General features: G+C 48.8%; 2 protein-coding genes across 2 annotated transcripts in view; one reads left to right on the forward strand and one right to left on the reverse strand.

Annotated features, from left to right (window-relative positions):
• PRELP (proline and arginine rich end leucine rich repeat protein) overlaps positions 1–25,402 on the reverse strand; it is a 117,746-nt gene extending 92,344 nt beyond the window's left edge. The window contains exon 1 of the mRNA XM_069459747.1: positions 25,258–25,402. The gene's annotated coding sequence lies outside the window, so the exon portion shown is untranslated. The remainder of the gene's footprint in view (positions 1–25,257) is intronic.
• FMOD (fibromodulin) lies at positions 307–10,620 on the forward strand. Its single transcript, XM_069459365.1, has 3 exons — positions 307–366; positions 3,144–4,131; positions 8,762–10,620. The coding sequence occupies exons 2-3, from the start codon at positions 3,153–3,155 to the stop codon at positions 8,911–8,913; spliced, it is 1,131 nt and encodes a 376-aa protein (XP_069315466.1). The 5' UTR covers positions 307–366; positions 3,144–3,152; the 3' UTR covers positions 8,914–10,620.
• Positions 25,403–26,957: the final 1,555 nt, after the last annotated feature.

A 26,957-nucleotide genomic window follows, 5' to 3' on the forward strand; every position in this document is an offset into this window, starting at 1 on the left:
TAACTTCTAGGGCGCCACTAACTCATTCAGCAGAAAGAGACCCAGGGCTGCCAATGCTTCGGGGAAGACAAGTGAGTGGAAAGAAGGTGGTTTTTATAGCGTCAGGCGGACAGAAGGGTTTGCGTGGTTGAGTGTGAGCTCCGCCCCTGCAGCAGAGCCGAAAAAGCCAGGATCCGGGCTCCTCAGCCCCTCGCTTCACAATATTTGATTAGGAATTTGGGGCGGGACCCTGGCCTGGCACAGACCCGCACACTCTCAGTAGACTCTCTCTCCTCTCTCTCCCTCTCCCTCTCTCTCTCACACGTTCTCCAACCCAAGGAGGCCAGACAGAGGGACGTGGTCACTCTCTGAAAGGTTCAACTCGAGGTAAGTTTGGTCATTTTACTTTGGGGTTTGTCCCTTGCAGTTTCATAAAAGAAATAGAGGAGAGGGGCCAGGGGATAGAAGAGGGATAGAAAGGGGGAAGTCATTGCTCCTTCTCCCCATCAGGGCCATGAATCCAGGGATGCCTGAGAGTGGCAAAAGGGGTGTAGAAAGGAGGGGTCCCGGCATGTCACCTTTCTACAGTTCCTTTATGGGTGGTGAGGGGACCTCCAATTCTCAGACATGAAAAAGTGAAGGATGATATCTGGGGAAGCCTCTCCCCTAATGCTCATAAATCCCACCACTCTGGGAGTTTGGGCACTTTGGAGGGTAGCCCAAGTCCTGGGTACCCCTGCAATCTCCCTTACAGAGGGAGTGTGGTACCTAAACGCTGTTATGGGGGAGGGGGCAAGCTTTGTGTAGAGTGTGTCTGTGCATGTGTGTGTGCATGTGTGTGTATTTGCATCCACGTTGCTGGGGTGAAAGGGAGAGGACCAAGAGAAATACTGAGAATTGGCCCCATCCAGGGAGCTGTGGATTGAGGTGGGTGTCCAACCCAGCTTAGGGGATGGCTCCTGGGTTTACCTCCTTCACTCTGGTAGGAGGGAGAGCTCTTTCTCTAGAGTAGAGAAATGAAAGAACAGCAGAAGCTCCCCCCAACTCATAGACTGCCAGTCCTAGAAACTTTCCACCTCACAAAACTCTGAGCACAGGAGAGTCTCCAGCATTACGGGATAAATTTGGGAGTACACAACCCTGAAGCAACATTGCTAAGTGATGGGGGCAGGGCAAGGAGAGGCACAAGCTCCCCACCAAACCCTTTCAGCAGCCATGGCTCCAACGAGAGGCCAAAATGGGCAGGAAGGTGGCTTGAAAAGGAGGGTGATTCTTGTCTGCCAAGGTGCCCAGTCTGGAAGAAGGAGAAATGGAGACAGAGGCTCACTGTGCCAGGCCTCCAGACAGCCACCTTGGTCCTGCAGCAGCCCAGGGCTGTGCATGGAAAAATGTGCTATTGGCAGGGGGCCGCTCCATCCATCTTCTCTCCTGGCCAGAGCCAGGGACTGGCCAGCGTGCCCAGGCAGTGGGCAGTTGAGCCTGCCTCTCAAAAACACTGTGGCTCTTTGTCTGAGGCCTGAGGCTGCCTGAGGATGAGCCAGGGTGCCTGCTTCTCTGCAGCCCAGGGGCTGATGTGATGAAGCGGGCCTAAGGGAACTGCTTGGAGGGGACAGAGCGGTCTGGGAGGGATGGTGGCCAGCAGGTGACTCAATTGAGTGTCACAATCAGGGTCCTTCCCATCGGTTCATTGGATTTGATGTTGGTTTTTATGCCCCTTTCTTTCTCCTGTTTACAGTTGCCAACCCCAGCAAGGCCCAACAGCAATGTGAGGGATATATGTGACACTTCCAGGCCAAGAAAGGTTCTAAGGTTTCTCTGTCTAAGAGTGACAGTCTGGAAGGTGCCCACTGGCCACAGGGGTGTGCAGCGCATTGGCTATAGGTAACCAGAGTAGGATACCCATGCCTGATATGCCACTCCATGGTCCCTCATCTTCCATATCTTCAGCTTCCCTCTCAGGTTACACCAGACCCCACATTTCTTTCCCAGCCTGCCCTGTTCTCATCTCATTAGCACAGGAAGTTCAAAGGCAACAGGCTGCCAGCATGGTGGGGGCCTAGATATAGACCTGATAATCTAGATGTTGTCACTTGGAGCAGGCAGCTTGGAATAGGAGGGGTGATGCCAGAATCCCCTCCTAAGCCACTTCCCTTGAGCACACATGAGAGTCTCTGATTTCTATTTCATCTTTCAGTGTTCCTCATCCATGTCTCGTGGCCCCACATGGCTCTTGCATGACACCCATGGTGGAGCATGAGGAGTGCTAACACTTTACTAGGCACCATGGAAGAGAGAAAAGCAGACTAACTCAGACACCACACACTGAGTACCCACTCCAGAAGACAAGTGCCACACCTGAGTACCTGTGTCCCCAATTTGGAGAGGATTTGTAACCGGTATACGAAGACCCTGTCCCAGCCAAGTTGCATATGTAGCCACAAACTGCTGAGTCGAGAGTTTTCTCACCCAGCAGACTGTTATGGATGATGGCACTTTAGAAGGTAGCCCAAGCCTCGTGGTGGCTGCAGAGAGACTACATTCCTCCCCAAACATTCAAGACCAGACACCCTCAGCCAAGAGACCAAAAGATCTTCCAGAAATAGTTCAGACATTCCCCTTTGATGTCTCAAGCCACATTGGAGGCTTCCCATAGACGTGGAAAGAACCAGAGAGTGTTTTCCTTGGACTCTTAGAAAATATTATTTCCCTGGGGAGTCCAAACTGGATGTGGGTTTGGGTCTGAAGAGCACCCCACTACTATCACACCCTACCACACACACATACACACACACAGGGATTTTTGTGGGCCTTCCATCTTCTGCAACAGAACTTTCAGGTTGCTAGAGGCTCCTAAGGACCTGCCCCTCCAAAAACCACAGCTCCTCCCCCAACCCCCCGCAGTTCAATTTCCTTCTAATCTCAAAGACTCTGTTTCTGTGACTCACTCTATGAACAGGGGAAAATACTCTTAGCTCACCCCAAATAGCCATGGTCTGGCTGGACCGAGTGCACAGCCAGACTGGGAGGAGGCACCGAGGAAGTGAGAGCAAGGCTCTTGCTCCTGATGTTTGACGCTGAAGTCAGATCTGCATAGCTCAAAGCCTCACTTCCTCCCTACAGTCTCACTCATGCTGACTTGCTCCGTTCTCTCCCTCTTGTTGCAGAGAGACAAAATGCAGTGGACTTCCCTCCTGCTGCTGGCAGGGCTCTGCTCCCTCTCACAGGCCCAGTATGACGATGACCCTCACTGGTGGTTCCACTACCTCCGCAGCCAGCAGTCCACCTACTACGATCCCTATGACCCCTACCCTTACGAGTCCTATGAGCCTTACCCCTACGGGGTGAATGAAGGTCCAGCCTATGCCTATGGCTCTCCATCCCCACCAGAGCCCCGCGACTGCCCCCAGGAGTGCGACTGCCCACCCAACTTCCCCACGGCCATGTACTGTGACAACCGCAACCTCAAGTACCTGCCCTTCGTTCCCTCCCGCATGAAGTACGTCTATTTCCAGAACAACCAGATCACCTCCATCCAGGAAGGCGTCTTCGACAATGCCACAGGGCTGCTCTGGATTGCTCTCCATGGCAACCAGATCACCAGTGATAAGGTGGGCAGAAAGGTCTTCTCCAAGCTGAAGCACCTGGAGAGGCTGTACATGGACCACAACAACCTGACCCGGATGCCCGGTCCACTGCCTCGATCCCTGAGAGAGCTCCATCTTGACCACAACCAGATCTCACGGGTCCCCAATAATGCTCTGGAGGGGCTGGAGAACCTCACAGCCTTGTACCTCCAACACAACGAGATCCAGGAAGTGGGCAGTGCGATGAGGGGTCTCCGGTCACTGATCTTGCTGGACCTGAGTTATAATCACCTGCGGAGGGTGCCTGATGGACTGCCCTCAGCCCTAGAGCAGCTGTACCTGGAGCACAACAACGTCTACACCGTCCCCGATAGCTACTTCCGGGGTTCGCCCAAGCTGCTGTATGTGCGGCTGTCCCACAACAGTCTTACCAACAGTGGCCTGGCTTCTAACACCTTCAATTCCAGCAGCCTCCTCGAGCTCGACCTGTCCTACAATCAGCTGCAGAAGATCCCCCCAGTCAACACCAACCTGGAGAACCTCTACCTCCAAGGCAATAGGATCAATGGTGAGAGCGTGTCAAAGGGGAGAAGGGGGTGGCTGTCTTTTTCACTTGAGAGACCCTATTCTGAGTGCCAGTGGCAATACAAGAGAAATAGGAGAGGAATCAAACAGAACAAATGAAGGAAGCTGACAACCAAGCCATACCCCTGCCCAAAAGGCACAAAATAGCACACACTTACACTACACAGCAGTGCTAAGAACATTCAAGTGGGGAGTGGGTTGGTGCAGAAGACTTCCCAGGAGAGGTAGGTTTCATTCTAGGTCTTAAGAGATAAGTGGGCATGGAATGGATGGATGCAGGACAAAGCCATTCTTAGAGAATTGTCACAAAGGAGCCAGCCATTAAACAGAGCACCTGTAGAAGACAGCCAGGAAATGCGTGTGTCTGAGAGGAAGGGTCATGTGTTGAGGAGCAGTAAGAGATGAGTTTGGAGAGGTTTAAGAGAGAAAAGTTCATACACAGGGAGATTTAAGTTTAAATTTTAAGGTCCATCATGGGAGGAAGGTCGGCTGCTAAGAAACTATGGTGTCTATATTTACTCCCTGACCCAGAAGAGGATGAGCTCTCTGTTTCCATTTGATCTACTCCTGCCTCTACATCCTAGTCTTGTGTTTTGGTGTTTATTTGTTTTTTTAAACATAACAGCTGGTGGACAAAAATGTGCAGCCTCTCTGATCTGAATGCAGCACTTGTTCTGGTCAGTTCTCCCTGGAGTACAAGGATCCCCTGGTGGCAGGGCAGAGGTCCTCCCTGGGGTAACATGAGCCTGACCACCACAAAGCTTAGGACACTGGGCTTCTTGTTTTTAAACACTTCCCTGCAAATGCCTAAAGAAACCAAAAGAGCTGCCTCCTTGCCTCTAAGAACAAAAATATTCATTTCAGATTGAATTATCTAGTTGCTTTTCAGCTCCCTTTCCTCTTAGGATCTTGTATTCAGAACATGCTTATGTTACCCCAGGGCCTCTGATGTCTTAATCCCAGCTGGAAGGTACTGAGCCAGCATTTAACCTCCCTTCCTCTGTCAGCAAAGTCCTCTTCTCTCTGAGGAAGGGAGGACTCATTAAAGACCACTGGCAAAGGGCTTTGAAGTGGAGCCTGCTGAGAATGAACGGCACCATCAAAGCACTGAGAGGGACTGAGTTGTCATCCACTCCCTCTTGTTCCTTTCTCCCCCTGTGCTCAGGGAACGGATCAGTCATTTAGCAAGATGTTAGCGAGCTGGGCAGCCCTCTGAGTGAAAGCGGCACCAGGCCCAGAGGGCAATACAGGAGCTGACAGTCGGGCAGGCAAGGTGAAGAGGAATCTGTCTGGTCCTTTAGTTTGAAGTGCAAGACACCATTGCGTACAGTCCAAACTGTTTTATTTAAAGCCTCTCTTTCTTTGGGGTCTTCTTCTTATTCCTGGGGCAGAGAGGGGTGCTCCTCTATGACATTTTGAAGATGTTGCATGCCACAGAGGGTTTGACATTTCCCCACAGCTGCCTGTCACCCTGCCAGCAGTCACCAATAGTTACCTGCCACCCACTCAGCATCCAGGAGGATTGTCACATCAGAAATGTCAGACCGTACGCTATGCTTCATCAGAGTTTGACCCTAAAAATGTGGCAGCAAAGAGCAGTTGTCATGGGAAAGAATCCATTAGTTAGCATCTAACTACACAATCAGAGAAGCAAGGGTGGGAAAGGCTTTGTCACAGCATCCTGTCACCTCTCTGCCTTCATGCAGAACCACATCTGCACTCAAATACAAGGTGGTCCACCGCTTCCTAAAGCTTTCCATAAAATAGAATTTAGTGAAATGTCCCAAGGTCCTGCGAAAAGCTTCTCCAATCAAACAACCTAAAACATTTCAGCATCTACTCCAAATCCCTTCGTGTGCCATTTAAGCCTAATCCCCTTTTCTATGTATCATGTAGTCTCTCTCCTAGTCTTTAGGCAAAATAACACCAATGCCTTATATTTTTTACATTAGTGAATTAATATATGTAAAGTTCTTGGTCCAGGGCCTAGTACATCATTTAAAAACCAATACATGATAACTATTAGCTTTTCTTCTCATTGCCACTTTGAAGTTGACAGGTAAAGTTTGTGGTGTTGTTTGCATTGCAAAGATAAGGAAACTGAGACACCGAGAAAGCCATCTCTCAAGATCACTCCGACTATGTATTATAGACCCTGCATTTCTGCCTTCAGTATTAAAGGACCAAGAGCCAGGCATCTCTGACTGGGAACGGTGAGGAAGAGCTCTGATTCAGACCACTAGCAGGAAAACAGTTCCCCAAGCTCAGCCCTCTCTCCTAGGGCAAAACCTAGGGCAAAAGCAAGGGACATCTCCCTGGCATAGCTAGTCAGGGACCTAGGGATGGGGGTGTGGATTGAAGCAACCCTCTGGGGGAGGACCTAAAAGAATAGGAACTCAAGGGCAGGCAGGGGAATAAGACATGGTTCTCTCTCTCACTCCTCCCTCCTCCACCAGCATCTCCCTCAGTTTTTCCAGACTGGCAACAGCAAGGGAACATAGCTCGGAATGTTATTCGGAAGTTTTGGGATCCAGTAGAGCAGGGTGGGTACACCAGGAGGAATTTGGAAAGACTTATGTCAGTATTTAATCTGGGCTGGAAAATGTGCTCCTGTGCCTCCAGGCAGAAGCCCTGTGCTATTCACAGGCTTGGGAAAGACGAGCGGGGGGGCTCACAGTGCCCGGCGTGTGGCTACAATCTATATACACTGTGTGTCTAGTTCCCCACAAGTATGCCCCATATTTATACATCCACAGCTGAGATCCAGGATTTTAGCAGACAGTTTGAGGGCTCCAGACTGGGATAGAGAATCCATCACTGAGCCTCTAGCTCAGTCCCAAACAGGGTTGGAAGTGGTATTTAAGCTGAGCCTCTTGACTTCTTCTCCCTACCCACCCCACTCTGTGTACACAGATAACATAGGCCAAGCCCCTGGCCTAGGCTCTGCCCCCAACCTGCCCACTCAGAGGCACTTAATCTATTCCTTGGGACCAGAAAGGAAACATCCAAAAAAGCATTCTGGATCTTCTACCCCACTGCGAGTGTTCCCTAAAGAAGGGTATTTCCCATTCTCCCTCTGTCTTCCCACTGTCTATTATTTGGGCCTAGATTTTCTGACATGTTCGCAGTACAAGTTAACTTGCTGCAAACTTACCCCATCTCTTCTGGGTCAGTTCTTTATAGAGACTGAAAATAATTGATAATGTCAATTTAAAAACATTTTCTTCATCAGACTATTTAAGCTGTCCGTACTGTCTTCCTTGAACCTTCATTTTCATGCCTATTACCTCCCCCAAGGGGAGCCTCCACGGTCACCCCTAGGAAGAGAGCTAGAAAGGCCTTCCTCCTGCCTGGCCCCAGATGGATGCCCAGCTCCTGATCACCACTGCATGCGCAGGGACAGCTCTGGCGGAACCAAAGCAAGCCTCAGCTCCAGGTCTGCTCAAGTGTTGCAGCCGCCAGGGATGTACCCATGCTTGCTCTTACCTTCAGGACTCCATGGCTAACTTCCTCCAAACCCCCTTTGCAGAGAATGACAAGAACAATTTTCCTGAAAGCCTCATTCCCCACATTGAAGGCAGCCCTTAGAGGCTTCAGCAGCTTTCAGTGCTGACTTTTGCTGTTCCTGCTGGAGTTTTAGCTGAGTTCTTGTTTTTGATTTTTTTTTTTTTCCTTTTAAGTTACTGAACCAGTAGAGTGGACACAGAAGTGATTGATTTGTCAGAGAGGACAACCAGAGGGAGAACAGAGTGAATGGCAGCAGAAGAATTTATGTTAAAACCAAACAGAACTATTGTATCTATTAGGGGTCTGTGGTTCAGGGGGAAATCTCCCCAAAGGGGGGCTCCTTTGAGGTTTAAAAAATAGGTAGGCCATAAAAATGTTAAATGCAAGAGGCATGGAAATTATTTACCTGACTTTTGAGGTCCATGGCAGCCCCAGTACTCCGTGAGTTTCCAGCTTTAACTCAGAGCCTTGCCCATTCCTCTGGCAGTACCCAGAACGTAGGTGTGCAACCCCCTCAAAGCTCTGCCGTGCAAAGATGCTTGTCTCTCCGCCCAGTCTTTCTCTCTTTAATTTCCTGCCACTTTCTCTATTTGCAAAATGGCAGGAGATATTTAAGTCCCTCCATTTTCCCAGTTTTCCTTCTCATAGCAATTCAGAAAAGCCCTCCCTCTCCAAAAGCAATCAAGCACTACCAAGTGTCCACAGCTGGTCTTTGGCTACAATCTGCTTCCCCCTGCTGCCCATAGGAAAAAACAAAAGCGAATAAACCAAAACCAAAAAAAAAAAAAAAAAAAAATACCCAGGTCCTGGAGGGAAGGACATTCAAGGCTCTGCAAAGTAAAATACAGGTGGGGCTGGGGCGTGAGGTGATTAGGAAGCCAAGCTGCAGGTGCAGCCACAGCCCCGACTCTCCCTAGCTCTGCCCCCTAGCGGTTTCATTCCAATCCTGGAAAAAACGTCCACTTCACCCACACCCGCTAAGTTCAACCCCTTGTGTCAAAAGGCCTCATCTAAGCAGCCCCACAGACGCTGCCTAACCTCACTGTGGACCCGGGTCCCTGATCTGGGCTTCTCGCGCGCCACCCCTGCTCCTCCTGTTCCCACAGAGTTCTCCATCAGCAGCTTCTGCACCGTGGTGGACGTCGTGAACTTCTCCAAGCTGCAGGTGCTGCGCCTGGACGGAAACGAGATCAAGCGCAGCGCGATGCCGGCGGACGCGCCCCTCTGCCTGCGCCTCGCCAGCCTCATCGAGATCTGAGCAGCCCTCGTGCCGGGCACCGGGCGGAGAGCCCCCACTGCCCCACTGCATTTGGCTTGATGGTTTGGTTTGGCTTTTGCTGGAAGGTCTGGGACAAACCACGTGACAGAAGTCCAAGGGCTCTCTCTGTAGTCTTTTTCCCTGTAGGCAGGGTTGGGTGGGGTCAGGGACAGGTGGCCTTCTGCTAAGTACATTGGCAGAAGCTCTCTCTTTTCCAGGGACAGCAGTGGAATCATTCCTGGAAGTTCCAACCCCAGAAATTTCACTACTCTTCTTCCTGATCATCTGATGCCGTGGAACTTTAAAAGTTGCTTGAGCAATAGTTCACAACTGTACTTTTCCAACATTCTCTGACTCTGTGAGCAGCGCTTGACAGCTCACCCTATGTGTTGGGCTGGCCCTGCAGTTACTCTGGGCTCCTATTCGTTGCTCCTCAAAATATACCTCTTGCCCAGCCGCCTCCTCCCAAGTCCACCCCATCGGCTCACCTTCCTCCACAGATGCCTCTTCTATGCCTTAGGTGGAGTCAGGAGACCCCAAGGCATGTGAGCATCTGCCCAGCGACCTGTGGAGAGAACCCACACTTTTGTCTGAGGTTGACAGGATACTAAGAGTCACCTCTACACCTCCCTAACCGCACCCCTTGAAAGCCACCAGATTAAAGGTCACCAGCATGATGATAATATCTGCGGCCTGGTATGGGAGGGGACAACCAACCTCAGGCGTAAGTAAATGTATGGGGCTACATTTTAGCAGCTGGGTAGCTCCTTGAAGGTGGATCAGACTTCAGGAGAGGAAAGGCCAGACTTGGCTTGTCATCGGCATCCATAACGGGGCAAACATGCCCCCTACTGGCTGAGTTGAGGAAGCAGCCCCAGTAGTTCCATTCTTGCCCAGTACTTTCTGCATTCCCAAGACCACCCTACTTGGGCCTTTATCCTCAAAGGTGGAGGCCATGTGGTTTTCAAAGCACGAGAAAAAATAGTTTGTCCTTTCCTTTTATCCAGGCAGGAAGGTTCTATATCCTGATGATAAAGACAGACTCCAACCAGCCCTGGATTTGCCTGCTAGACCAAAGGAGGATAGAAGGATGTGGTTAATCTATATTATCTGATTTGTCCTAAGGCCAGAGTTAAAAGTACCAGTTCTGGCTGGATATGCTCACTGGGGTCCGTGAAGCCCACGAAGCCCAGGCCAGGCAGCCAAATCTCGCCTGTGCTGGGCACAAAATCCTCTGCTTTCACATCTCTAAGCTACACCCTCATTACTGAAGATGCTGTTGCTTTATAGCTTGGCTGGAGAGCAGTTAATTCTTCCCATTTCTTAAAGGTAATGTTGCCTGGGGCTTAACCCACTTTATCTTTTGGGCACTGTTGGGATGGAGCCATCTGGGCAGGCAGGGCAAGGACTGGTTGAGGAAGGTTAGCTCGAGTCTGGTCCCTGCCGAGATGCCGTGACATCCCTGATACTGTGTATGCTTTGAAGCAGCTTTCCTGAGACGGGAAGCGGGGGGGATCCTTGGACTATGTTCTTGGCTCCAGACCCTGAAATCCACAAAAGCCAAACCAGCTCATTTCAACAAAGGAGCTCTGATGCGAGGGGCAAGGCTGCCCCCTGCCCCAGGGCTCTTCAGAAAGCACCTGCATGTGAACACCATCATGCCTCTATAAAGAATCCTTACTACAGGAAAGCATGAGTGGTGGCTAACCTGACCAATAAAGTCATTTTACAATTGCATCTGCAAGAATGGAGTCATTTAAAGCAGACTACAGGAGGGTTACTTTAGGGGGACCTAGTGGGATCACAGAGCCCTTGAACTGAATCCTCCTCTTTCTCATCTATTCTGTTTGGGCAGATGTAGCTAAGAGGCTAAAAAGGAACCTGGATAAGTGCTATAGGCAGCAACTTTTATGTTCTGGAAGTTCTTCTTTAAGTCTATCTTCAACCCTACTATCTGCACGTTCCCTTTCATTTAGTCCCCAACAAATAAAGAATAACTGGTCTTTTTCAATCCTTTCAATATTTTTCTCCTTCCACCACCATCCTCTTGTCAACCCAGTAATTCTGCCTCTGGGCCGGTCCTGGGTATTGTTGTCTTAACCGCTCCTGCCCTCTTGTGGCAACTGTGCAGAACTGAGGGCAGCCAAGCTTAAAGCCCATTAGTCCTGGAAGAGAATAAGCATTTAGCCACTCATCCGTTCCTTCATTCATCCTCCTAAGAACCTCTTGAAAGCCTGTAAGTGCCAGATGTTGTGCTAGGTGCTTAGCAAATGTCGTGTAAGTTAGCAGGCCAAGCTAGGCTTGTGCTTTCAGAACAATCCACTGTTTTCTGACAGGGAAATAACAACTGATATTTATTGGGCACTAATATATACCAAATTCTGGGCCAAACATATTATTGCAAATGTCACAACTCTATCTTAAGCCAAAATAAACTAATTTGACTATAATTCTCTGCAGCAAAAATTAGGCAGGAACGAATGTGTGTGAAACGAGCAGAAAGAAATCATCGCTCTGACCACAGTCCTCTCTTCAAAGACAGCAGGTTAAGCCCATCTGTCTTGGATCTTCAGTACGGAGAGATGACATGGGAAGGAGGTGGAGATGGGACACGTAGGGAGAGAACTGTCCAGCATTCAAGGAGGAATGCTCTGCCTCTCAGCGTTGTCTCTTAGCAGCTCCCATGAGCATTGGAAATTGGGGGTGGGGGGAGGGTCAGCATTGAACCCACTTAGACAGAGGAGGGAAAAGAGTTGGAGCCAGGCCCAGCCCTGCTGTAAGGCTTCCCTCATTTCTACGTCCAGTGCTTCACAAGGGAGTAGCAAGAATACACTATCCCTCAAGCCCAGCTGACTCTTTTTCTTTAAGCTACCATTTGATCAGTACTTATTATGTGCTAGGGGCATTACGTATGTCACCTTGTTTACTATTACTCACCATTCTGTGCCATAGGCACTATTGTCTTCACTATTTTACATAGGAAGAAACTGAGAACAAAGAGGCAGAGGTCACCCAGGAAGGACACATCAAGACCAGGATCTGCCCCAAGTCCCATGCCTCCCCAGCCTGTAAATTTTGCAATACTGTTTCTATGTGCCGTCCTGAAGATCCTCCTATTACCGGATTCCTAGATATATGTGGGAGGCACGGGGGTACACAGGCTGTCATAAATGGAGAGATACCGTCTTACTTTTTTTGGGTGGACCTAAATTTATTCTGCTGGCATTCACAGCCCCTTCATGAATTTGCCAATTAAAATTCACTCTTTATCCATAAATGTTTACTGAGTGCCACTTGGAAAACACTGGGGTTACTGCAGAGAGCAAAAGCAAACAGTCCCTGCCCTTGGAGGGTTTGTAGTCTAGTGCAGTGACAGTCATTGAACAACAACAGCAAAAAAAAAAAAAAGGAAAGAAAAATCACAGGGAGAATGGTGTAGTTATATGATGGTAGTGAACACTATTATGCCTCTATAAAGAATCCTTACTACAGGAAAGCATGAGTGGTGGCCAACCTGACCAATAAAGTCATTTTATGATTGCGTCTGCAAGAATGGAGTCATTTAAAGCAGACTACAGGAGGGTTACTTTATGGGGACCTAGTGGGATCACATAGCCCTTGGACTGAATCAGCCCTCTTTCTCATCTATTCTGTTTGGGCAGATGTAGCTAAGAGGCTAAAAAGGAACCTGGATAAGTGCTATAGGCAGCAACTTTTATGTTCTGGAAGTTCTTCTTTAAGTCTATCTTCAACCCTACTATCTGCATGTTCCCTTTCATTTAGTCCCCAACAAATAAAGAATAACTGGTCTTTTTCAATCCTTTCAATATTTTTCTCCTTCCACCACCATCCTCTCTTGTCAACCCAGTAATTCTGCCTCTGGGCCTGTCCTGGGTATTGTTGTCTTAACCGCTCCTGCCCTCTTGTGGCAACTGTGCAGAACTGAGGGCAGCCAAGCTTAAAGCCCATTAGTCCTGGAAGAGAATAAGCATTTAGCCACTCATCCGTTCCTTCATTCATCTTCCTAAAAGCCTCTTGAAAGCCCGAGAAAGGGTTGTGAAGATGAGCACAGGTCTACCTGAGGCTTATCCAGGAACCTGGCCTAGATACTCTGAGATATGGAAGGGGATCATGGTAATATAGATGAAGAGGTAGGAGGACGGGTCCCAGGCAGAGGTAGCAGCATGTGTAAACACCCTAATGCAAAAGGAAGTTTCTGAGGCACCAGACAGCGAAAATGGCTGGAGCACGGAGAACAAGAGAGAGCGTTTCAAGCAATGAGGCTGGAGTGGTGGGCAGGCGTACTGCGTACTGCCTTCGTTCTCTTACCACCATTCCAAACCCCAAGTCCCAGGGCCTGCCCTGCACGCCATCTCACAGTTCTGCCTTCAGGCCACTAGTGGGCAGCATCTCATCTTGCACCGTCAGCCTTTTCTGGACCCTTTGAAGCCTACTTTCTCCCAGTCTGCTCCCAGTCCCAGCCCCACTGGACACTAACCAAAAGTCAGGGCACCGGAAGGCACAGTGTAACCAGAGGTCTTCACCTTTTTGTGTACTGTGGATCACTGTGGCAGTCTGGCGAGGCCTGTAGACCTTTTCTCAGAATGTTTTTAAAGGCAAAATAAAGTGCCCAGAATTACAAAGGAAACCAATTACATTGAAATACAGTTATCAAAATATAAAATATATAAATTTTGATTTAGTCATATATATGTTTCTTTATTAATGCAACAAATAACAAGATTTTGCAAGAGGTCTAATTAACTATAGTCATTTCAAAGTTTTGTTTTGTTTCTTTTTTTGAGATAGAGTCTCACTCTGTTTTCCGGGCTAGAGTGCCGTGGCGTCAGTCTAGCTCACAGCAACCTCAAACTCCTGGCTCAAGCCATCCTCTGCCTCAGCCTCCCGATTAGCTGGGACTACAGGCATGCACCACCATAACCGGCTAATTTTTTCTATATATATTTTTAGTTGTCCAGATAATTTCTTTCTATTTTTAGTAGAGACGGGGGTCTCACTCTTGCTTAGGCTGGTCTCGAACTCCTGACCTCGAGCGATCCGCCCTCCTCGGCCTCCCAGAGTGCTAGGATTATAGACGTGAGCCACCGTGCATGGCCCATTTCAAAGTATTGATGAGTGTGTCATTTCAAACTATTTCCAGTAACTGTAATCTGATATAAAATAAAAATATCTGTGATTTCAGCTGGTGACAAAGCCTCAGGTACTAATACTGCTGTGCTTTGTTACCTTTACAATGAAAAGGGATGCTAAATTTCCATTAGATGTATGCAAAACAAAGACATTTTTTCTCATCCAAGTTCATGAACCTTTTCTAAGTCAGGTCAGGGAAAGACAGGCAGAAATGTGGATCATAGAGGGAAGGCAAGAAAAACAGCCGACGCATGATCTTTTCTCTCTATGAGCATAGCTCAATCACTCAACAAATTTTTACGAAATTCAAACCCTGAGCCAGATAATGTGTTAGTAGTTGATGCAGTTAGTGTATGAAAGAATGAATGTAAAGCTCTCAAGGTACTTGCCATGGAGTTTGAGGGAAATAATAACATTCATTTTGCCTTAACCACTTAATTCATTCAAGAACCCATAAGGCTTCTAGGTGCCAATCCTGGTGGCTCATGCCTATAATCCTACCACTCTGGGCATCTGAGGTGGGAGGATTGCTAGAGCTCAGGAGTATAACACCAGCTTGAGCAAGAGTGAGACCGCCCCCATCTCTACAAAAAATAGAAAAATTAGCCAGGCCTGATGGCACATGACTGTAGTCCCCGCTACTAGGGAGCCTGAGGAAGGAAGATTGCTTGAGCCCAGGAGTTTGAGGTTGCTGTGAACTATGATGATTCCACTGCACTCTAGCCCATGAGGCAATTTGATGTAAGTGCCAAATGAGGTATAGGGACAAGTTTTTTTTCTTAGAGGAAGGAATGATGAGGGCTGGTGGCCAGGAAAGCTGTAGGAGCAGTCCCAAGCACCCTCTCCCTAGGGGCTTGTGAAGTACTTCTTTATTTGCTAGCTCAGCCATTTTTTCTACATATCACTCGGGTACTGGGGTCCACAGCTGAAGTATGTCCTTAGGAGACTCAGTATCCTGTGTAGACCTCCTCAAACTCCCCCAGAAAGTTCTCTGCCTCAAACAGACAGATGGGAGCTGATGGACATGACTCCTGCCATCGGCTGAGCCTCTGGGTGACCCAAGCCACCAAGTTGTGCCCAAACGGAGCAAACACATTGCTTAATCCCATGGCAGCCTGAGTTTCCAGAGAAGCAATTCTTCCTGGAAACTAGGCCATGCCCTAGGGACAGAACCCATATGTGGTATGAAACAGAATGACATGATAGACTGCACCAAGTCCTTGTCTGGGTCACGTGGCCCAGGAAGCAGAAAAAGAGGGGGAACTACCACAGAAAGACAGGAATAGACAAAAGGACCAAGCAGACCCTGCTCACCCATGCTGGGCTCCAACAGGAATTGCGAACACTAAAGATGAATGAGCTGCTCCCACCTATGTGTCCAGGTTGCCAGCTACGCTTAGGGGAGAAAGAACAAAATTACACTTGACCCAGTTTAGGAAATAACAACAGGAAATGGGTCAGAGCCTCAGGAGGCAATAAGAAGACCTACCTACATAAGCAACAGCACTGGAAATTGGGGGCAGGAGGGGGTCGGCCTTGAACCCACTTAAAACCCACCAGAGGCAATAAACCAGCAGCCCTGGCCTTGCATTCTACCCCAACAATCCCCACATTTTTCCATAGGTGTTTTACAGAGCCATGGGTCTTGGAAAAATAGGAATCCGGAGACAGGCTGGGACAATAACAGAAGCATGCCATTGGTGCCAGGCTTAGCTGGCAGTCCCAGGGGCAGATCTGACTCAGATACTAAGACCAATAATGGCAGTTTGCACAAGAAGGTGTGGGGAAAGCTATTCCAAGGAGGAAGCCGGAAAATCAAGTCCCAAAGTTGAACCAGATGTACATGGTCAAGGTATCAGAGGCATAAGCAGCTCCAAGCTCAGAAGTAAGGGTAAGTCAGGATCAGAGGGGGATGTCACTATGGCAACTTGGGAATGGGCCCAGAATAGCCCTGATGGCTTGGGCCCAGTGCAAATGCCAGGTGGTGTTTGCTGGCCCATCCTCATATGTAGAGGCTCTCAGACCACAGGCACCTTAAAAGTATGAAGAGCAACTCTCATCTGGCCTCAATAATTATATTTTCTGAACCCAAAATTATGACACACTTTAATAAATACCTATGTCTTCATGGCACCATAAAACAGTATAGTTAGTATAGTTGTAAGCATTTGTGTCCTAGGAAGTCCAAGACATGCAGTTAACAAGGACCATTGGGGTCAGACCACCAGGCAGAGGGAGGGGTTGTGTCAGTCCCAATTATTAGATTGCAAGCAACAAAGACTGAAGTTAGCAATTAAAGCAGAAATAGAATTCATTCATTTGTTTTTTAAAAGGTGGGTGGCACATCAGGTAGCTCACAGAATCTCTGGGATGGCTCTAGACTAAGCTAGAAGGGCATGCAGCCAGAAACGATACCCAAAGTCATGCCCATAATGACCCCACAGTCACCCATCCCCCCCCAGACACAGACACTGGAGCTCCATTTATGGGAACCACTGCTGTTCCTGCCTGTGGGATCTGGATATCACTGCCATCGCTGCCCTAACCTCACCAGAGTGGGTTCTGCATGACCCTTGACTTTTCATGTCACTAACTTTCAATGTTGAGTCAAACTGGCAGAACGATGTTATGTGTGAGTGCCCTAGCGGCAAATGAGACTGGGAAGCGAGTATCTGGCAATCTCAGCCTCAGTAGTAGGAAGGAGTCAGGCTCTGTCTCACACAGCGGGGAACTTCCCAAAATAAACAAAGGACTCAGATGCTGAGCACCAAACAAATGGCATATTTTTCTTTCAAGAAATCTGTGGAAGGGGGGTTGTGAGGTGCATTCATCCTTATACCAGCTGCCACGACAGCTCTCTGGAACTGGGGAACAGAGACACCAACAGGGGTATAGGTGTTCTTACATAAATTAGGACTGCCACATACAAATGCCTCTTTCCTCTGAATCCAGAAATACTTCATTCTGGTGCAAGCTAACACTGCGTTGAATCTGGTTTCCAATATGCAGAATCCATCTGTGTTTGTTTCCTAGGGCTGCCGAAACAAAGCACCCACAAATGGGGTGGCTTTAAACAATTTTCAAAATGTATGTATTCTCTCATAGTTCTGGAGGCCAGAAGTCCAAAATCAAGGAGTTGGCAGAGCCATGCTTCTTATGAAGGCTCTACGAAGAATGTAGAGGAGCTGGAATCCTCTTCCAACTTCTGGTGACTCCTGGGGTTCCTTGTGCAAGCGTAACCCCAATGTCTGCCTGCCTCCATCTTCACGTAGCCGCCTTCTCTGTCTCTCTGTCTCTCTGTGTCCTCTCCTCCAGACATTAGATTTAAGACCCACCCTAATTCAGTATGATCTCTTCTTTTCTTTTTTCTTTCTTTTTCTATTTTATTTTATTTTATTTTATTTTATTTTTTGAGACAACATCTTACTCCGTTGCCCTGGCTAGAGTGCAGTGACATCATCATAGCTCACTGCAACCTCAAATTTCTGGGCTAAAGGGATCGTCCTCCCTCAGCCTCCTGAGTAGCTGGGAATATAGGTGTGTGCCACCACGCTCAGCTAATTTTTCTATTTTTTGCAGAGACAGGGTCTTGGTCTTGCTCAGGCTAGTCTTGAATTACTGAGTTCAAGCGATCCTACTGCCTCAGCCTCCCAAAGTGCTAGGATCACAAGCATGAGCCACCATGCCCCACCCCTTTTTTAAAATTTTAAAATTTTTATTATTATGGATATATAATCGTTGTACATATTTATTTTATGCTCTCATCTTGACCCTTAATTAATTACATTTGCAAAGACCTTGTTTCCAAATAAGATCGCATTCTAAGGTTCTTGGTGGGTATGGGTTTTGCGGGGACACTGTTCAACCCACTATACCATCTAACAGGGACTTCCCTAAAGCAGACTAAAAGAGCTTCATCTAGGATGTCAGACATGTTTCTATGGCTTTGGGAATGGAATATCAGCCAAGTATTATACTAAACTCCAGGCGCCAGAGACCCAGGTCCTGCTCTCTGGTGGATTACACCCCGAGAATGGCAAAAATGGTCCGAGGTAGGCATCACATATTCACCCAACTAAGTGACAGAGAAAAAGAAGAGAGGACATCTTTCTGGGTTGGTGTAAGTAGATGACAACTCACATAAATCCTTGAGTCTACATCTTTTGTTTTTTATTAATTATGAAATATTTCAAACCTACAATGAAACACAGAAAGTAACAAAGACCCACGTATTTACCATGCAGATTTACCATTAACATTCTGTTTAGTGCTAACATTCTGTCATATTTGCTTTAGGTAATTTTTTTTGTTTTTTACAAAATTGAGTGGGTCTGTGGAATTTAGGCAAGTTTTTAAGAAAATAAAACATTGAAACTACATTTTAAGTCATCTTTTAGCTCTTTCCATTTCTCTCTAGAGGTAAACTTCTGAGGCACGTGTGTTTTTATACTTTTATTACATATTGACATACCCATAAACTAGAGAGTCATGTGTGTCTTTAAATTTTACACAGTGGTATCATATCTTATGTATCACTCTGATTTTTTCGAGGAAACATATGTGTTCGAGATTTATCTTTATGAAAAATTTATCTTGAACATTATACGTTCAAAAATGAATCCATATTGATTCTTGTAGTTCCATTTTATTCATTCTAGCCTTTGTAAATTTATTTCTCTATTTTCCTTTTGAAAGACATTTAGATTGTTTTCAGTATTTTATTGTTAGAAATATAATGTAGCAAACATTGTTTTACTTGTTTCTTTGAGCTTATATTTGAGAGTCTCTCTAGGGTATATACCAGGGCTTCTCTGCAGAGGCATTTTTTGGCACTTGGGGCTGAATAATTCTTTGCAGGGCAGGGTTAGGCGGGAGGAGGGGAATAGACATCCTGCAGGTTGTAAGATGTTTAGCAGCATCCCAGCCTTTATCCTCTAGACGCCAGTGGCACCCACCCTCTACCCCCATCCCTGTGGAAACAGTAAAAAATGTCTTCAGAGTTGCCAAATGTTATCTAGAGCAGTGGTCCCTGACCTTTTTGGCACCAGGCACCGGTTTCATGAAAAACAATTTTTCCACAGACGGGAGTTGGGGGGGCGGTGGGAGGAGGGGCGGTGGAGCAGTGTGGCCCTGGGGTTGGGGACCGCAGCTCTAGAGAGCAAAATCAACACCAGTTAGGAGCCACTGGCATATACACCTAGGAGAGAACTGATGAGTCATGAAGTGTGACCAGTTTACCTTTACTAGATACTGTCAAACTGCTCTCCAAAGTGGTTGTACACATGTACACTCACAGCATCAGTACGTGAGGGTCCCCATTTCCCCACATCCTTCCAATGCCAAATACTGCTTCAGAATTTAGAAATTTTGTCACATTGATAGGTGTGATTTGGTACTGATTTTAATTTTAATTGGCATGTCCCATCTTTTGTTTTCAAAGATGATAGCAATTACACTGATCTATTTCTTCTCAGAAGTCAACCTGGCCTGGGGGGGCAAATGCAGAGATTAGAAGGGTTACGGTAGCACTCTTCTTCCTCTTGTGGAAGGAGGAAGAGAGATGGCCTTTCTTTCTAAGCACAGGAGGGACGCAGGCAACAGCACCCCTGACGTCCACCCAGGGTCCACCCCAGAGCAGCTGCTGCAGCTACAATGGCTGTGTTGGCATTTGTAGGCAGCAACAGGGGGCAGGTGCAGGTGAGAAAGCATCAGGAACAGGTACTACGTGACTGTAGGTGAAGGGCAGCAGCAAGGACGAGCAGGAGAGGAGGCCCCCTGTGAATGCACTGGCCTCTCCCCTGGCCCAGGACTCGCATCAGGCCATGACTCACGGGTGCTGAAGACAGCAGCAAGGATGGATGGATTGTAAGACCCCGTGCTCTGCCAAGGACAGAAGGAAGAGGTAAGAGGCCAGCAGCTGTTCTGCACAAGGTGGGGCATATCACCAGTTTATCCTTTCATTGTAGGATAAAACTGGATAGGTGGGAACCATTACTATAAACCCACAGTTGGTACCACACATTCGTGTTTCATGTGTTAGTTGAGCTACCTGCTTAGACTGTAAATTCTTTAAGGGTAGGAATCACATCATATGATTCCTCCAAATACTCCACCACAGTTAACACAGAGCTGGATTCATAAGTTTTTAACAACACCTGTGGGATCATATTCTTTTAGGCCCAATGAAAACAGTGGTGTGAAATGAATTTAATAGCAAATTACCCCACCCCCCCCCCCGACACACACACACAAACCTTTTTCAGAAAGTGTAAAGTGCTTTCAATTCCATGACCTCATTTCTTTTCCGAAAATGTCTATACAGTAAGGAGAGAGGTGTGATTCACCCTATTTTACTGACAGGGTAATTGAAACCTCACACATTCAATTGACTTGTCCCTAAAGGCACAGACTCTGGAACCCAGGGCTACTGGCTCCCCATTGAACTACATCCCACTGCCATGGGCTTCTTGCCCTCCCCCCGTCCCCACCGTCAGGCGCCACCAAAATGTCCCAGACACATCGTCACTTTCGTTCTTAACAACGTAAAACATCAACGAAAGCCCACTTCTGACATCCACCCAGCCCAGCAGGTGACAGAACTGGACAGCGGCCAAATGAACACCGAGTGGCCAGTCTCCACATTCCCTGAAGAAAATCTATACACCAGCATGTATGTACCAGGCAGGCAAGAGAATACAGACGGGCTGAGTGTCCAGGTGACGAGAAGGTGACAAGAGAGGACTTCAGGAGAGGGGTTTGGGGAAAATTGGCAAGCACAACCTGGTGTTAATGCAGGTATACGGAGAGATCAGGCAGGGCACTCCAGGAGTCCATGACAAAACGAGAATGCTAAATCCTATTAAAATGGGGGAACTTATTGTAAATCCTAAGGTGCTGCTGTTTAAAATTTTTGAGAGAAAGGAATCTGAAGAAAAGTCCTTGGAAAAGAGGAATACTGTCCTGTCAAGAAATTTCTCCCTCTTTTTAGTTTTCTCATGAGCTAAAATCAGGGCCCATGCTGGGGGCGGCGCTTTGAGACTGTACTAAATTTTATTCCGAGTCTTATATTACTTTATTAATAGGAATTTCAAATGTCTCTAGGACCTAGTGTCATCCTTAGCACCTAAACCAAGAATGGAGAGCTCAGGTAAAATGTGAGAAAAAATACTCATTCCTTTGTTATTAATACCTAAAATAATATCACCATTTATTAGGCAATTATGTGCCAGGCATTTTGTCACAATAATGCCAGGAGTAGGTGCCATTATTATCATTGGTACTTTTACTAGGAGGAAACTGAGGCTCAGAGAGGTTAAGAAACAGCTCAAAGTAACACAGTAGGCGGCAGAGGCGGGAGTCCAGTGGTCTCTTGAGTCTAAATGTTGATGCTAAATTCTTCGAATCTATAGGTAGGGCTGTGGGGGCGGGGGTTGAGGTGGGAGGACAAAGCTATTCAGGATACTTTATTTTACCAAGTTTACAATCCATGTCCTCAGAAACTGTATTCTCCATTACAAGACGTAAGGCTGGTGCCAGCAGCTACAGTGTAAGGTAGCAGATAGTCAATCTGGTTTTAGAAGGTGGCTGGCGACATGAGACCGGAGCTCGGTCAGTAACTGCGGCCACCGGAAGGCGCGAACACCCCCAGACACACCAGAAGAAAACGAACAGGGCCGAGTAACAAACTTGGGGAAATACTTGGCCAAATCTTGAGGGCCTTTGGAGAGCGGACAGGAAAAGGTTAGAGGTTCAGAAACCCGGAAGCCCTAGATTGCTTGAGAATCTCTGGACCAGACCCTGAGAAGCGAGGACGTGTCCGCGGCTTTGGGGGCCTGAGAAACTCGGGCAGCAGGTGGCAGGAGGGGACCCAGGCACAGCAGCCGCCCCGGCTCGGCCGCTCCCACTGCCTCGCCCTCTTTCTGAAAGGCCCCATTCTCCACAGCCACCCCGTGAGCAAGTGGCTCGGAAACCACCTAGTGCCCTCACCCGCACTTCTCTCTCTCTCTCTTTTTTAGTTCTTCCCTGCCAAACCTGCGGCGTCAAGCTGGGTTTTGATTGGCCCGCTCCGCTCCCGGGACAGCCAATCAGCAGCTTGTTGCCAAGGTGGCGCTTCCCCAAAGGGGGCGGAGGCTGGGGCGCGGGCGCTGTTGCCGAGCGAAGAGAGCAGACTGGCGAGCGCGCTTGGTAGCGCTTTAAGGTCCCAGTCAGATGCTCTGTGGGGATTGAGGGACGTGGGTGGGTGAGCGAGGGCTCCTCCCTCGGCCCATATCCAGACACCTGCCTGCCCTCGCCTCCCAGCCGGCCGTCCCTCCCTCCTCCCCGAGCCCCTCCCCTGGCTGGGCAGGTCCGATTCCATTCAGCCAGCGGTGGGATCGCCTTGGCCACACTGTCCCGGGCTGGAAGGCACCGCACTCGCACCCGCACCCTCAGCCCCACCCCAAGCATGTTGAGGAAGAGAGAACCGTCTCCACCGGAAGGCGCCAAAAACACCCACCTCACGCGCTTGAGGCGGACCAGACTGTGAAGTGAATGAAGACAGTGCGGGCAGTGTGTGCCCCAACAGTGACCAACGGACCGTGCGGGCTTGGAGGGGCTAAAAAGAGAGCGCGAAGGGCCCCAGGAAGCGGGAGGCTCTGACCATTTAAGTCGACGGTTCCATCTGTAAAATGGGGCTAACAACAATGCCCAGACTGCCACAAAGCAAGGGTCTGGACGAGAGGGTCTGGGGCTGTCGGCTCATCCTGGTGAAGGAGGAGAGGGGTGCAGGTGGGAAAAGGGGCTACCTAAACAGGGCTATTGTTCTAGAAACAGTAAAAATATATATATATATATTTCCAGCCATAGCTTAGTTACAGAGAAAGGGTGGAGGCAAAGCTACACCCTCCAAAAATTCTCCTTTGGCCTCACACCCAATTCCCAAATCCCATTTCTCTCAGTTTCTGCTGTGGAGCCTATATAAAAGCCCCCTGACCTGGTAATGATAATAATAATAATATTTAATAACATTTGTTGTGTGCTCACTAAGAGCCAGGCACTCTTCTGAGTGTCTCACATTTATTAGTCAATCCTGTCAATACCTAATAGGAACTAATTTATCCTCAGTTGAAGGATGAGAAAACAGGCGTTGAGAAGTTAAGTAACTTGCCTGTTGTCACGGAGCTGGGAAACGGTACAGGCGGATTTGTATTAGACTCAGCAGTGGGTTTCTACCCGGGGACCCCTCTGACCCTGCTCTGCCAGACGTAGCCCTTCCTGCTACTCTGTCAAGGAAAGAGCTAGAATGGTTGCCTTTTGAAGCGATGCGCGCCCCCCAGGAACGGGACCTTCAGTTATCTGCCTTCTCAAGACTCCCAAGGGACTCGCTGTATGTTCTCACCACATAAAATGAAACCAGACAAAATGGTGAATTTTATGGTAGGTGAATTTTACCACAATAAAAGAAAAAATGAGAGGAAAAATAAAGCCAGACAAAATTCTCCCGCCTATCTGTCCAGTCCCAGCCACGTGAACCAGTCTGGAATACCGCTCAGTGCCAGAAAAGAGGGGAAATATGAATACACCAAACTTCCCAGTTTTGTTGTACATTTCCAGAATGGATTGCACTTTGGGCAGACCCCAGCTCTGAAGCTGGGGAGTGCCGAGAGCCGGCCCCCAGCCGCTGTTGGGAAAGGCCATCTGCAGGGCGGGCGCTGCGAGGGTCAGGGGGACCTTGGCAGTTTCACTTCCGGTCCCCATGCTCTGACTCGCAGAGCCCTCGCCTCCGCTCAGCCGCTCCCTGCCCCCTCGCGCCCGTCCTCACCCACCCTGCAGCTCCTGGGCACGCCATCTGCCTGTCCTCCCCCTTCCCCAGGGACTTAGCTCCTCGCATTGAGCCCTTTAAATAATTAAATGCCCCAAAGCCTCCCCCACACAGATCCCCAGCCCTTGGCCTGGGGTGTTATTCAAAGACCAGGAGCTGGGCTGGAGAGCTGCCAACCCCACCGCCTCTATTCAGCTCCTTTCTTCTCCTGCTCAGCTGCCAGGCGGCGGCTAATGGGCCTTTTCTCCTGCTTTGGCCCCTCTGCCTGCCAGGCCTGGTCTGCAGGGTAAAAAAAAAAAAACAAACAAAAAGAGAAGAGCTGTGAGACACTGATGGGGGAGGGGAGGGAGCAGGACTCTAGGATGTCAGCTCTTCCAGGCTGGGGGTGGGGAGGGAGGAGGACACCAGATCCACCTCGCACTGGGAAAGGGATGAGGACCGAGGGTGGGGAGGACCGGGGGGCTTTGGCTGCTCCTCAGCCCAGCGCAGAAGCCGGGCCACTCCCTCTAGCGCTGCGGAGTCGTGTGGCCCAGGGGAGGAGAGGGGTTGTGAAATGGGGAAGGGGGTGTCGATCACCTGAGTGGTTTGGGGCTTGGGCGGCGTCCGCATGCTAATTGACCTAGTGAGTCACCGAAAGTTTGGTGCAGACACAAAGAAGCTGCTTCTCTCACCCGCAGCCTCCCTCCGCGGCCCTACAGCAGCCCCCGCCCCTCCAGCCAACCAAACAAAAAGCCCAAGCCCAGCAGTGCGTGAAGGAGTGAATGGTGAGACCCTCCCTGGTGACGTCCCACCAGACAGATGGCAACAGTTGCCCCACACCAGTTGCAAGCCTCCTTTCATCCTTCTCCCAGTCATAAAGGAGAAAGGCCTCCATCGCTCCAGAGCCCGTCGGCTCCTCAGAGCCGGCGCAGAGGCAGGGTGGGGGAGGGGTGGGCTGCCAGGCTTCGGGGAGGTGAGAGGGGAACCGACGCTGCGTGCTTGGCTGGAAAACAAAAAGTTTGTTGAAAGCACTGGCGCAGGGGCCAGCCTGCCCATCTGTCCTCCTTTGGGGAAGCTCTGCCCCCACGCTCCTCCTCGGCTCCTGGCCAGCTCTATACAGAGCCAGGGCCCCTGGGAAGGGAGACCTCGGCGTGGGGCAGCAACATTAAGCCGCTGTAGTTTGGGGCTTTGTGCTTTGAGGCTTTCATTAAGCAAAAATCCCTTGACCTAGTGGTGTTTTGCCTCTTCAGAAAGAGGGTCAAATGGAAAATCCAAGGCCTCCGGGACAGGTGGAGAGTAGTGGGATCCGGGTGCTCCGAGAATCAATAATAAAGTTTGCGGCATTGTTCCAGATTCTGTCAAAATCATCCACACGTGCCCCCAAACTTTAAGAAGCTGGGTGTCGGAAGACTCACCTTCCAATCTCAGCTCACTGTCTGCTTGTCCTGTAATTCTGGGCAAGTCTTCTGGGTTGTTTGAGTCCTACTTTCCCCTCTGTAAACTGGGAGTCAAAACACCCAGCATCCCCTGCGTCCTAGGACGGTCGAGGGTAAGCTGACCTCCATCAATGCTCTGTAAACAAGAAAGGCTGCAGAAATATAAGGCTTTCCTCTCAACTTCCCCATGCCCATAGCTCCCAGGAGGTGGAGTGGGCATGGCACTTTAGACATTTTTCAAAGTACTTCACATCTATTATTTCATGAGGCAACTGAGACTAGAAAGGTCTAAGGCAGCATAAAGATTTTTTTTAAAAATTAGGGTGGAGGTTGAGCTAAGGCATATCACCTTCCCCACCAGCCTCCTGAACCCCAGTTTTTCTGTCTCCCTCCTCCTTCTGCCTTCCAACATCAGTCCAGCCTGACTTGGGAGGATTATAGGGGAACTCTGGGTTAAGGTGCTAAAAGACCTCTCGATAAATTCAAAATAAAAGGGAACCTTTCCCTATGTCTCAAAACAGTCAAAGGTGTGGCAAAGTTATGACTCTGAGGCCATAGGCATGCATTCTTCTGGGCTGAACTCCCCTGTTGCTCTTTCTGTATAAGGGCTGAGCTGGTGGTGCTGGGGTCAGCATGGGGAGGGGGCCATGAAGCATGGGGGAGCAGAGTGGCTGCTGAGGGAACACAGGGGATGGCAGGAAGCTCTCCTCCAAACTGGCTTCAGGCCCTGCTCTTCTGCCCACCCACCTCACTCCCTGTTGTTTGCACTGGACGAGGGGCCAGTGTTCAGAGGTGGTTTGGGTTCCTTCCTTGGGCATAAGATATAATAACAAAGATGTGTTAGCTGCAAAGGCATTTCTCAAAACATCTCTCTTTCCCAATCCTTGCTCAAGCTAACCTCATCCATCTGTGATCATTTCCATTTGTCTAACAACTACTTGAGCACTTACTTATATATGTATATATCATTCTGTGTAATTCCCTTACTTTGCATTTAATCCCATGTAGTCAGTGTTTTAGGCACTTTCCTGTATAATTATCCTGTCACCTCCTTTGAACTGGCAACACCCTGAGTACCAATCCCTGTTCTCTTTCCTTTGCCCTCCCCTCACCCTGTGCCTCTCACAAGGACTCCTCTCTGCAGGTAAGAGGGCTCTCACTGTAGGACACCCATTGCCTGCCAGACAGAAGGCTGAAAACTCGAAACCATGAAAATGCCTTTCAAGCTGCCATTTGCAGCCGGCCCTGTGCTAGACCCCAGATATAGCCCATGGACTTCAAGGCCAGCATTGATCCACATCAATCTCTCACATTCAAAAAGCACTCTAACCTTAACAAGTGCTTTTACATCCTGTTCCACCCCTTCTGGTATCTTTGAATCTCATCCTGTGACACAATCAGTGCTCCATTTATATTTTTCCCTGGGAAGTGCCACAGGAGAAGCCTATTGGTCAAGCAGTAATTATGACAGGGAGATTATTTTCCTTTTGTGAAAACAAGAGAAGCCACTGGGACCTAAGCCTCCACCCTGAGCAAGCCCGTAAGAAAGGAAGTGGGTCACAATGAACACAAGGGGTTCTTGTGTTTTGCACCAGGGCTGGGAAATCAACAGCTGAAATTCCTGATTAGGGTGAAGCAATCCCTCTGGCTGGTCAGTCTGTATAGGACTGGGATTTCTG

This window comes from Eulemur rufifrons, chromosome 27 (genome assembly GCF_041146395.1).
Source record: "Eulemur rufifrons isolate Redbay chromosome 27, OSU_ERuf_1, whole genome shotgun sequence".
Lineage (NCBI taxonomy): Eukaryota > Metazoa > Chordata > Mammalia > Primates > Lemuridae > Eulemur > Eulemur rufifrons.